The following is a 13032-nucleotide window of genomic DNA, read 5'->3' on the forward strand; positions in this document are numbered from 1 at the left end:
TACTGTCCTAAAATTTGATTATTGAATCGGAGACATTATAGCGATTGGATTGGCCTTGTGGAAATTATGGGGGTGGGGTGGTATTAATGAAGTCCCTTAAGCACAGCAAGAAAAACATTTGAAAGTGTATTTTTAATATTGAGAAGAGGGAACAATGAGGAGACTGATGGAAAACAACCCCAGTCATAACACGTGAGTAGTCGATCATAGCATATTTAAAATTAGATCTACTTAAAACAGGCGTTTCTCTGGGTCACTTTTCACATGGGTCAGAAAGCCCCCAAGACACTGGATTAACGACTGCTGTGCACCCCCTCCTCTTCCCGCCCCGCCCCGATCTCAGAGCACTGACATGGATCATGCCATAATTGTTTACCGAGGAGTCAGTAGTGAAAGGAACTTGAGGACAGAACCCTGCCTTTGAACTCTGGTGCTGTAATATCAGGGGTTAAGTATGCTTGAAACGCTTGTGCCTTTTATCTGGCTGCTCAACAGGTAGCATTTTGTAAATGCCTCCCCCTTCCTCTACCCGCCCCCCCCCCCACCTCCCTGCCACGAGATTCCTCATTTTTGGTTTGAGAAGACGTTGGGGATCCTAGAGAAGATCAGAGTCGTCAGGGCAGCTGCACTTGTTTACGAGGGATGAGCAGTGTCAGGGCGCGCACAGAACAAAAGCCTCCAGGAGCAGGGAGCGCTGGTCCATCGCATCCTGCAATCAACGGCATCATTTCAACGGAAAGCAGAGAAGGTGTAAACGTACGAGCAGAGGCAGCAAATGCCCTGGTTCCTACGTTGCTGCTGCTACTAGTATTGTTGCAGCTGCTCCTCCTCCAACAGAGCGTTCCCGTCTGGTGTGAGCCCGGGCAGACACCCCACCACCTCTCCATCCTTCCTTCCACCCATCCATGTATTCATCCATCCAGGGTCCAGAGGGTCCTACTATGTGCCACGCCCGGGGCTGGACACCGGGCACCTAACCCACAGTCCACCGAGTTCGAGAGAGCCTCCCTCCCTTCCTCCTGCCCCGGGTGGGTGCGGCTGGTAGTGGGGGGGATTTCTTCGCCGAAAGGTCCAGAAAGCCCGAGCTCCGAATCCGGGCGAGAGGCGCAGCCGGAGGCGGCCCGACTTGGGCGGCCCGGGAGCGCACGTCTCCGAGGCAGCGCGAGGTCCCCCTGTCCGGCGCTCAGGTGGCTCCGCCGCCCACTCCGCGGCTCCCCTCCCAGGGCCCTCCCCTCTCCGGCGAGGGTCGAGTTTGGCTGTTGCGCGCGGGGAAGGAGGGGCTACGAGGGATTTGAAAGTGTACAGGCTGCGGAGTGGAGCTCGCATCTGTTCCCGCCGCCCGCGACCGGATTAAATTTCTGCAAATTCAAACTGAATGGGGCTTTCTTCTGCTGCCTTCCAGAGGGCGCCTGCAGCCCGCCGCGCGCTGCTCTCGGGCGGGAGCGGCCGCCCAGCGCGCAGCTAGGAGCCAGCGAGCCGGACCCGAGCCCGTGCGGGCCAGCCGGCGGCGGCTAGGGCGGAGGCTGCCGAGGCGCCCGGGCTCCGGGACCAGGCACCCCGGCTCCGGGACCGGGCACCGGACCGCGACCCCCCTCCGCGCCTCCGCAGCCGGCTCGCTCGCCGCGTACCCGAGCGGGGCGCCTGTCACTAGCCGCCCGGACGGGACCCCGGGCGGGGTCTCGGGGTCCCGAAAGGGGCCCGGGCGACCCTCCGAAGAACTTCTTGTGGGCGGGTCCCCGGTACCCTGTGGCCCGGGCGACCGCTATTGTCTACGCTCGGCGCTCGTCGGCGGCCCGGGGCGCGGGAGCCGCGGGCCGGGCGGGGCCGGGCCCGGGGTGGCGGCGGGAGGAGCCGGGGGAGTCGCGTGGGCCGGACTAGGAGGAGGAGCCGCGACCGCGGGAGCCGAGCCGGAGCGGCGCGGGCAGCGGGCAAGCGCGATGCCGGCGGCGGCGGGGGACGGGCTCCTGGGCGAGCCGGCGGCGCCCGGGGGCGGCGGCGGCGCCGAGGACGCGGCCAGGCCGGCGGCGGCCTGCGAGGGAAGTTTCCTGCCGGCGTGGGTGAGCGGCGTGCCCCGCGAGCGGCTCCGCGACTTCCAGCACCACAAGCGCGTGGGCAACTACCTCATCGGCAGCAGGAAGCTGGGCGAGGGCTCCTTCGCCAAGGTGCGCGAGGGGCTGCACGTGCTAACCGGAGAGAAGGTGAGCCGCCCGGGGCGCCGGCCCCTGGCCTTCGGGTTGGGGGATCGGGGCGGCGGGGACCCTGCGGAGAGCCCTGCGCTGCGAGTCTGGCTGCGGAGCCCCGGACGGGCGCCTCCCGCTCCGTCTGCTTTTCCTCTCGGGTTGAAAGCGGGGTCCAGCCAGACGCGCGCGCAGACCCTCGCAGCCGGGATACCGGCCTTTCCCGAGGGGCGATCTGGGGTCACTTTCCCCAGGGGGCGACTGGTTTCCCCGCGAAGCCGCCCGCAGCCTTTTTTGCTCCTCGAAGGGCGCCGCCTGGCGGACACCGGCGCGGGGGTGGGGTGGGCTGGGGGCTGTGGGACTCTGCTCTCCCGGCCGGTAGGGGCGGCAGATCAGTGGAGAGGCTGGAACCAGGAATGGAGTGAGTGGGCCCTTACGCTGAGGGTGGGAGAGCTGATTAGCCAGCCCTTGGGGGAACTTAGAGTCTGATCCGCACCCTGGGCTCTGGGTAGGAGGTGGGGGAAGGACGAGAGCCCAGGGACGTACCCACTTGTGCGCTGCGGCAGCTAGGGAAAGTTTTGCGTGCTCACAGGAGGGTTTTCACACGCCGCCCCTCCCTCCACCCACCCTTCCCAGCCCTGCATCCCCATATCACCCCCTCCCCACCCTCAAGCATTCCACCCCCTCCTTCCCTCCTCACTCCAGCCGCTGGGGTGGGAGCTGCAGTAAGGATCCCGCTCTGGCATATGCAGAACTACACACCGCTCTCCCTAGATTTCAGAGGTTGGGAGATGCCTTCTTATCTTTCTAGAAGAGGGGAAAGCAAAGGAAGAACCCCAGACACCTGCAAGGGCACCCCTTCCAGCCTTGTGAGAGGTTAGCAGGGTGTGAACCCTTGCCAGGCAAGCCTCAGCTAGACCTAAGTTGTAACTTAGATCTGTGAGAAGAAACCCATAATATGCATATGACTTACTTTTGAGGTGAGGCTCCAGCCGGGAGGCTGCCCCAGCCTGGGAGTTACCCTAAGCTTGGAGCTACTTCAGGCTGGGGTTGCCCCAAGCTCATGATCATCTGAGACTCAAGGCTCCCCCCAGGCTGGGGCTTGCTCGGCACAGGTGGGGTAGTAGCCCCTTTTTGTGGCCCATTCACAAGGGAGGCATCAGCAGTGTGGGTGGGACCGGGAAGCTCCAGGCTTCCTACCTGCCCTTCCACCCTCTGCCCTGGGATCCTCTGTCCAGCCTGGGAGTTCCTGGGAATGCACTGCTGTGCGACCTCTGATTACTGGGCGAGCTGTCCTGCCCCCCAGTCCCCAGCGTCACCTGGCTTTAATCTCCCTCCTCGGTTCCCCAGTGTGTCCTGGAGCCCCTTGCATTTGAGTGCAGGTCTCCATCACCCTTGTCACTTGTCCTTTTCCTACAGCCGCTCTGGGTGGGGTGCCCTTTGTTTTGGGTAAGTGGGGTTACAGTGAGCAGTTCTAAAAGTGCCTCTTGCTTGAATTTCCATGCAAAATGGGAGTGTTCAGGATGAACTCACTGAATTGGGTAACTCTTCAAAGAAGAATAAGAATAAGAAAAAACAAAAACAAAAACAAAAAACTCCAAACCTCCTTCTAGTCCAAAGGGAGCGCGGCACCGTTTACTCCTGGGTTCGCAGTGGGCTGGGAACTTAACACATCCCGTCATGGCGCGGGGATGCCTGAGGCCCCAGCTTGCTAACTACAGTGCACTCACTTCTCCGTGCCCGGCACGCGGGCGTAGAACTTTATTTTCATTCGAAATGTATAGGATTCAGTCTAGTTGTGTATGTTTCCTCTTGAAACTTAACAAAAAGAGACGAGGCGTTATGCGGGCAGCAGAATGGGCAACGTTAGGAGTACGCTCGCTTCCCCTGCCCTGCCGCTCAGCTGCTTCGGGCTGCCTTCCACTTTCCGGTCCCTGCTGCGGGTCCGGCTCCTCACCGCTGCATTTTTGCGCCTTAGCATCAGGCTGTTAGTTTTGGCTGAACTGCCCGAGGATGCACTCAGAGCTCAGTCCCTAGCCGGATGCTTGGGTTCTGGAGCTCTGTGCTGGGCCCGAAGGCACCCTGGAATGTGGGGAATTCCTGCCCGGATGGGGTCCAGTGAAGATTCCCCCTTACCCTTAGGTGCTCACGCCCGTTTATGTCATCTTGTCTTTCTTAAATGATGCATCTCACTTCCTCTCCACAAGGGGAGGAACAATTAATTGGATGTAAAATTATTGTGCTGGACTAATTGATTGGATCTAGTTAAGGAGGGTGGTTGTTAGGGTGGAGCCGGAGGTTGAGAGATTTTTCTGATGTGCTCTACTTCAGCCCTGAGAATCAGCGCTCAGGGAATGCAGACATCGTGAGAAATCTGGATTTTAGTTCACTTAATGGCCAGCTTGCAAGAAACAATGGGTGTCATTCATAGCTTTTTATCACCTTAATGCTTAACTAAAAGATTTGGTTTTTGGCAGATCGTAGAGATTAAAATGTTTGTGCGTGTGTGTGTGTGTGTGTGTGTGTGTGTGTGTGTGTATACGTGATTCTGCCTGGGAAGTATTGCTGAGTTCATGAGTCCCCAGCCCGACTCATGTGCTGGATAATGTCTTACTAAGACCAAAACAAAGGTGAAGTCAACCTCACACTATTTGCAGCCTCCAGGTCTCTTTATAAGGTGACCTATTAAGAGGGTTTTCGCCCAGAAAGGGGTTACTCCTGTGAGCCAAGCAAGGGGACACCTCGAGGTGACAGGACCCAGAGGAAGGGAAATTAAGTGTCCCCAGAGTGGGTGATATGAGTGTTCCAGAAGGGCCTCTCCCCTCAATAATTCCCCCTTTGGGGAGGTGCATACTTTCTGGAGAAAGCACTTCACTTTTCTCCATTCCTTTTTTTTTGGAAAGGACACAGACCACCGCGGGAGGGGAATTAAGTCATGAAGGCTGTCCTAAGAAATAGATGTATCCGCCCCACGCCATCCCCTGAGTGGAAGGATCCAGCGCAGCCTGTCCTGAGGAATCAGTTCATGAAAAATCTGCAAAGGGGGATGGAGTAAAGGGAAGAAGGGGAGGTGCCCCACGCCTGCAGTTGCAGTCTCAAACTGTGCACATTGTGTTGGGTGATTTATGCCAACATCCAGAGTATTGCTGGCTTAGGGTGCGTGTGTGTGTGTGTGTGTGTGTGTGTGTGTTGTGTTGTGTTTTGACGTGGCGCACGTTTCCAAAAAGCTTTTCCTACGTGGCTCGCTGAGAATTACTGTCTGAGTCCGTTTGACAAAAGGAGCCGCTTTTTCCTGACTTTCATTCAGGCTTCAATCCTATCTTATCAAGAGGCTCCTTTTCCCACCACTGCCTGCAGGACAGTATTTTTTTTTTTTTTTTGGCCAGCCTCTCTCCAAAGTTGTTTGAAAGTCATTTGAATCCAGTTGGCCCTTTTACCGCTTGAAAAGAAAGGATGGCTTTGGGCAAGACCTAATTTTGTCCTCCTGTAGCTTTGAGTTGCTGCCATCCTCCGTTAACGCGGCTTTGAAAATAAATCATTCACTCGATCATGTGAAACTCTTAACCGGCACGTTCTCAGTCTGTCTTTGACTAAGTTGATGATTAGACAAGGAAAAATGATCACAAAATCAGACTTTGAAAAAAAAGGATTCTCAGTGGCTTTGAGACAAAGAGCAAAGTTGCTGTGCAGGAGCATTAAGTGATAACTTTGAAATACGCAGGAAGAGGTGTGCTTGCGGCCTCTGTATTGGTCCCCAATGCCTATGAAATGCATAGTCTCTGGCACGTGATAGGTTATTCATTTTAAAAATGAAAGAATATAGTTGCAGAGGCTTAGAGAGAAGAGCAGAGGGCTATCTCAGGTATAGAGCAGGTTCCACAGGCAGGCAAAGCTGCAAAAAGGGGAAAATAGTTGAGGCCACAATTACTTTTTGTGATTAAGTCTCTCTGAGAGACAAAGTTAGGTACAGAAAGTGATTGGTTTAGATGTTTAACTACCTTGTTCTATCCCTTGGTTAAAAAAAAAAGCCTGTTTATCACTTTCACTGGAACTATTTTGGGGCTAAAAATAAGGGTTGCCTGCTTAGTAAGCTGCCAATAATTATGCTTCAAGCATGACAGCGCCAGATACCTGGAGTGAAGGAGTTACTAAAAATACAATTTACTATGTTTTTTTGGAGCAGGAAACATGACTAATTTTAGAGGTGGCCTTTCGGCAGATCTGTTTTTAGCAAGTATTTCGGAAACAAACAGGTGCTAAATCCTGTATTTTTTTTTTTAAGTGCTAGAAATTTAGGGGTAATAGCTCTGAGGCTCAAGAAATGCCTAGGGAACTGGAAATTCCCTATTAGTTCCCAGCAGGGATTTCTTGGCATGCGAAAGGCATTGGGCAAAAGCACCTGCTCAGTGTGTTACTTGTGATAAGGCAGTGCCTATAATTTCCGAGATTGCATGCTGCAATTCACAGGCACAATCTTTTTGAACTTCCTGCCCTGCCTCATCTTTTTGAAGTCCTTGGGAATGATGGAAATTGGCACTTAGGGCTCGCTTCTCAGTGTTCATTGATACGCAGGTCCCATGGACTTCAAAGGGCGCTTTGAGTCAGCACAACAGCGCTGAACAGTGCCCACGAAGAGGAGCACAGCCTGACATTTTCTCTGCAGGTGTGGAGTAACCGGCACAGGCCGGGCCCAACGACAGCGGTCTGCACGCTGGTGGCCGTTCCAGGGCCGCGTGGCAATCATCCATCCCAGGGGGTTAACTTTTCCGGGAGGTGTGGGGAGTGGCAACCGTGTCTGCCCAGAGAGAGCAGCAGACTGGGTGTCCTCTGTGGGAAGGTGGTTTGGACACCAAGTATCGTTTACCTTGAGAGGTACGCCCCATCTCGATTATTCATGGTAACCCGGCGACCTGCTCTCTTGGCTAATTGAAACCCGTAGATAATCCCCAAGCCTTACTTTTAGCAAACTGGTGAAACCTCTTCCTCCGCTCAGCCTGGGCCCTGGCCACTTTCAAGTGCTGACCTGAATTGAATTTCATGCTCTCTGATGAAATGGTGCTGGCTGGTAGGATGACCAGCAGGGAAGGGGTGAACCACGGGACCTGAATGGTACCCGAGGAGGCAGATACTTCTACAAAGGTAGACAGAGCTATTGCCTCTCCTGTCTCCTGAACACCAGCTCAGCGGTATAGTGCTTTGTGGCATATTCAGGGTCTTGCATGTATTTTCTCATTAGTTGCTAGAAGCAACCCTGGGCAGGTGAGAACCAACTCGCTGGTGTCCTTACCTTTTTTGACTACGTGGAGGTATGCCCTGGGTAGATTTTTCCTCTGACCTTCTCTTCTCTATTGCTAGGGCTTCCCTAACAAATGACCACGAACTGGGTGGCTTAAAACAACAGAAATTTATTCTCTTGGACTTCTGGAAGCCAGAAGTCCAAAATCAAGGTGTTGGCAGAACCTCTGAAAGCTCTAGGGGAGGATCTTTCCACGCCTCTTGCAGCTTCTGGTGTTTGCTGACCATCCCTGGCATCCCTTGGCTTGTGGATGCAACACCCCAATCTCTGCCTCTGCCTTCATATGGACTTCTTTCCCCTGTGTGTCTTCTCTGTCTCCAAATCTCCCTCTCCTTATAAGGAAGGAGGGGAATGTGGTCTTAGGGTGTATACTCGGGACCAACACCTGTGAGGGGAGGAGAGGCGAGGGGAGGGACAAGGCAGCATTGGGCAGAGGCAGAAGTTGGGCCCCGATGCAGTCCCAGCTGAAGCCCCCCCACCCATGCCATGCTGCACTCTGGAGGTGAGACGTCCAAGCTGGGGTTCTGTATCTTTATATCTACTGAGGTGTCCAGGTTGGGGCGAGGGGACCGAGCCTTCGTAACTTCGGACCCTGGACCCGTCATTGGGTGAGGGCTGCCCTGGGAAGGAGGCGTGGCTTTGGACACTTGCTGAGGGTAGTTCCTGGGGCGAGCTCGCAGCAGAGGTCAGCAGCTGGGGAGGAAGTTCTTAGTCCAGAAGGGGAAGTGGGGCAGCGCGGCCAGGTGTCCTCTGCTTACTGGGAGAGACAGGCCAGAGTCCAGGGTCTTGGTCTGAGTCCAGGCCGGATCCATAAGCAGAGTGGGCAGCTTCCCGCCCTACCTTGCCCACCTAGTTATGGTGCTTCTCCACCTGCAGTGAGGGGACAGCCAGAGCCTGCTTCCTAACAGTGACCATCCTGGGAATATTCCGGCCTCACGTTTCCTTCCACTTAGGATGCTCAGGGCTCACTGTTGGGTTTGTGGGTACCTTTGGGGTACTTTCATGTGTTCTATGTGTTTTCTCTTGAGGACTTTATGGCCACAGAGTTGGGCTAACTTGTCGACCAGCGTGTCTAATCAGAGACAGTGGGAGGGATCCTGCCTCCCCCATCACTCCTGAGTTGTGGGAAATTGGATTGTCGTCAAACAGAGTCATGATTCGGGACGTTCGGGTGACAGGAAGGATTGCTCGGGTGGGAGCCATCTCTTAACACCCTCTTACCACCTCTACCTCCAGCGAACCGGCTCTTCCCTACCCAGCTATGCAGTTTCTAATTACTGGATTCTTTCTGGTTTTTAATCACGGGTGTGTGTGTTTTAAGATTCGTTTGGCTAAAGTTTGGAATAGGAAATACAGACACGTGGTCTTAAGTGGAAAGGTTTCAAGAGGGGATGCAGTGAAAGGTAATTCTGCCTTTACCTGTGCGCCTCAGTGATGGGTTCCTCTCCCCAGAGGCAACCCCACTTCTAGTTTCCTGTGTATCCTTCCAAACATACTCTGTCTGCATACAAGTGTACATACATTTGATACTCCATATGCATGCATTTGTAAAGGTATAGATATAGGGAAATATATTTTTACACTATACATGCTGTTCAGTATCTTGCTTTTTTCACTTAACAATATATCTTGAACATCCTTCCCCCAAATTACTACAGAATTGCCTTATTCTTTTTAATTACTGCATAGTATTCATCATATGGAGGTACCATGTTTACTTAGTCATTCCTCGATGAGTATGTCAATGGACATTACTTAAGGAATTAAGCACAATTAAAGAATGGACATTTAGGTTGTATACAATTTTTTCTTATTCCCCAATAGTGCAGCAGTAAACATCTGTGCCTTTGTGTCATCTTGTAAATGTTTCAAGTATATCTGAGGGATAAATTCCTAGTCTTAGGCGAAAGGGTATGACTGTTTTTTTCTGTTTGTTTTTTTGGCCACACTGTGCAGCCTGTGGGATCTTAGTTCCCCAACCAGGGATCGAACCTGGGCCCCTGCAGTGAAAGCTCCGAGTCCTAACCACTGGACTACCGGGGAATTCCCAAGGGTATGACTTTTAACTGTTGACGAATATTGCCAAATTGCCTGCCAAAGAGGTTGTCCTAGTTTATACTTCCATCAACCTGGTATATGAGTTTCTTTCCACATCTTCATCAATATAAGGTACTCTCAAACTTTCTGATCTTTGCCTATCTAGTGGATTAAACATGGTATCTTTTTTATGTGTAGTTTGTCATATTTGTAAGTGAATTGAACATATTTCATATGTCCAAAAACAATTTGGATTTCATTTCTGTTAATTGTTCATGTCCATTCTCCATCTTCTCTTGGGTTTTTGGTCTTTTTCTTATTGATTTATAGGCACTTTTTATATTTTAAGGCAATCAATCCTCTTTCAGTGATATATTTTGAAGCCTCCTCCACCTTGCTTGCTCCCTGTTTATTCTTTGTCTTTGTTTCTTGGTCATCCTCACCATTGCAGAGGTTATTTCCCTGGATTCTACTAACTAGCGAGGGGGCCATAAGGAGCTTTGCGGTTCCATGGACCCCTACAAATTGTATGCGTATAATTATATTTCTGGGGCAAGGATCCATGACTTCATCAGATTCTACAAGGCCTTATTTACCCCCAAAATGTTAAGAGCCACTGCTTTGTTGCCCATCCGTGTCAGCAATGCTGTCTGAATGGAGGTTTGTATGTTGGGATCAGGATTTGGATCACCTTGGCGTGTTAGCACCTGTGCTAATTGGGCTGAAGTTGCAGATTACACTCGGGCTAGGCAGGTGATTCTATGACTGTGACCTTGGCTTGGCATGCCTAATTTCTGCCTTCCTGTCCCCCACCATGCCTGGGTCACAGGGAAAGGGCATGATAGAATGTAGACAGAGTTTTGGAAGACCTTGACTCTTGCTAGGACATGTTTGAATCATGTCCCATTATTTCTTCATGGGAAAGGTGATAGATACAGTTTATGGTGGGTGGTTGAGAAGAAAGAGAAAGAGGGAGTATCAAGGGAAATGAAAACCTTTTAAGGAGCAATAGCTGCCTCTTAACTTGGACATAAAATGCACTGAGTCAAGTGTAAGCACGTGTGTAAAAATATTCCTGGGACCCTTTGGGGCTATTTTGTCCACCCACGAAGCCCTCTGGTGGGTGGTACTGGTGGAGTGAACAACTGGGCCTGTTTGGAGTCCTGGAGATCAGCATGGCCTCGCTCTCAAGACCCTCTCTATTGCTCCTGTCCCCTGTCACTCTCTGCCCCCTCACCCTGCTTTGTCTTTCCTCAAAGTGCTTCTTACCACCTGTATTAGTTTGCTAGAGCTGCTGTAACAAAGTACCATACACTGGGCGGCTTAAACAGCAGAGACTTATTGCCACACAGTTTTGGAGGCCAGAGCCCAAAATCAAGGTGTTGGCAGGGTTGGTTCCTCCTGAGGGCTGTGAGGGCAGGATCTGCTCTAGGTCCCTCTCCTTGGTTTGGGGATAGCTTTCTTCTCTCTGGGTATTTTCACATTGTTTTCCTCTGTGTGTGTCTGTCTCTGTGTCCACATTTCCCCTTTTTATGAGGACATCAGTCATACTAGGGTCCATCCTAATGACCTCACTTGATGACTTCTGTCAAGATAATTATTGCCGAATAAGGTGAAATTCTGAGGTACTGGGGGTTAGTCTGAATGTTTGTGTCCCCTCAAAGTTCATAAGTTAAAACCTAATCCCCAGTGTGACAGTATTAGGAGGTAGGGCCTTTTGGAGGTGATTAGGCCATGAGGACAGAGCCCTTATGAATGGGATTCGTGGCCTTAAAAAAGAGACCCTAGAAAGCTCTTTTGCCTGTTCGCCATGTGAGGATATAGCAAGAAGATGGCTGTCTAGGAACCAGGAAGAGAGATCTCACCAGACGCCACATCTGCCTTGATCTTGGACTTCCCAGCCTCCAGAACTGTGAGAAATAAATGTCTGTTATTTATAAGCTATTTGGCCTATGGTATTTGTTATAGCAGCCTGAACAGACTAAGAAAGGACTTAAACAGATGAATTTTGTGGGGGACTCCATTCAATTCATACCATCACCTGACCCCATGGTATATATTTCTGTGTTCATATGTTCATTATTTTTCTCCCCATTAGACCGTAAGCCCCATGAGGAAGGGATCACTGCTTTGTTCTTGGTGGCTAGAATAGAATCTGGTACAGAGACGGTGCTCAGTAAATATTTTTTGAATGGATCAAAGAATGCTTTGATCTCCCCAGGCCATGAGGACGGTTGGCCGGAATGGTTTTGTTTTGTTTTGTTTTTTGTTCTTTTCTTGGTCGCGCCACGGAGCTTGAGGGTTCTTAGTTCCCCGACCAGGGATCGAATCCGGGCTCCATCAGTGAAAGCATGGAGTCCTAACCACCAGACCACCAGGGAGTTCCCTGGCCGGGAATGGTTTGACAGCCCTGTCTCTCTCACTTCCTTGCAGCTCCTGGGTGCGCCTGTGTGAGCAGTGAGTAGATTGGACAGCTTGTTCAGCGGGCGCTCTTTGGGAAAAATCCCAGACCCAGGACAGCTGTGCCTTCTGCAGGGACTTGTTAAAGAAGTCACCTAGGTATCAGAGGGACCAGCCAGAGACAGAAAGATATTCTGCAATGTCATGGGACTGTTAATGGACCCTCAGCTCTTTCCTGAGAAAATGTACCAACACTGCAGCAGATGGGCGACGTTGCTATTTGCAAACACACATTTCTTTGGATGTTGCCCATGGAGATATATGGAGCTTTGGATTCTGTCTCTTTAACTACAAATTTTTTTTTAAGTTTATCAGTCTCTTAGCCAAATTGCTGCCAAAACATTTAGCAAACCTGCTTGCTTCTCTTGCCTGTTCTCTGAGCTATTTGATTCGTTCTCATCCCTTTCCTTGCATTATCTCTGTCATTTTTTTTTTTTGAAGTATAGTTGACTTACAATGTTATGTTAGTTTCTGCTGTATAGCAGAGTGATTCAGTTTTATATATATGTGTGTGTGTATATATATATGTATATATATTCTTTTTTTATATTCTTTTCCATTATGGTTTATCATAGGATATTGAATACAGTTCCCTGTGCTACACAGTAGAACCTTGCTGTTTATCCATCCTATATATAAAAGCTTACATCTGCTCACCCCAGCCTCCCACTCCATCCCTCCCCCAACCCCCTCCCCCTTGGCAACCATCAGTCTGTTCTCTTTGTCCATGATTCTGTTTCTGTTTCATAGATAGGTTCATTTGTGTCATACTTGTGATTCTACATATAAGCGATATCATATGGTGTTTGTCTTTCTCTTTCTGACTTACTTCACTTAGTATGATAGTCTCTAGTTGTATCCATGTTGCTGCAAAGGGCATTATTTCATTCTTTTTTATGGCTGAGTAGTATTCCATTATATATATGTACCACATCTTCTTCTTTTTTTTTCGGCTGTGCTTCGCGGCTTGCAGGATCTTAGTTCCCTGACCAGGGATTGAACCCGGGGCCACAGCAGTGAAAAGGCCAAGTCCTAACCACTGGACTGCCAGGGAGTGCCGTG

The 13032-nt window shown here is 51.1% G+C and overlaps 1 protein-coding gene across 1 annotated transcript in view; it reads left to right on the forward strand.

Moving 5' to 3' along the window:
• Positions 1-1311: 1311 nt before the first annotated feature.
• The window catches only part of HUNK (hormonally up-regulated Neu-associated kinase), a 109103-nt gene continuing 97382 nt past the window's right edge, over positions 1312-13032 (forward strand). The window contains exon 1 of the mRNA XM_028166940.2: positions 1312-2198. Coding sequence (XP_028022741.2) covers positions 1938-2198 — 261 coding nt within the window. The 5' untranslated portion in view covers positions 1312-1937. The remainder of the gene's footprint in view (positions 2199-13032) is intronic.

This window comes from Balaenoptera acutorostrata, chromosome 4 (genome assembly GCF_949987535.1).
Source record: "Balaenoptera acutorostrata chromosome 4, mBalAcu1.1, whole genome shotgun sequence".
NCBI classification, from domain to species: Eukaryota; Metazoa; Chordata; class Mammalia; order Artiodactyla; family Balaenopteridae; genus Balaenoptera; species Balaenoptera acutorostrata.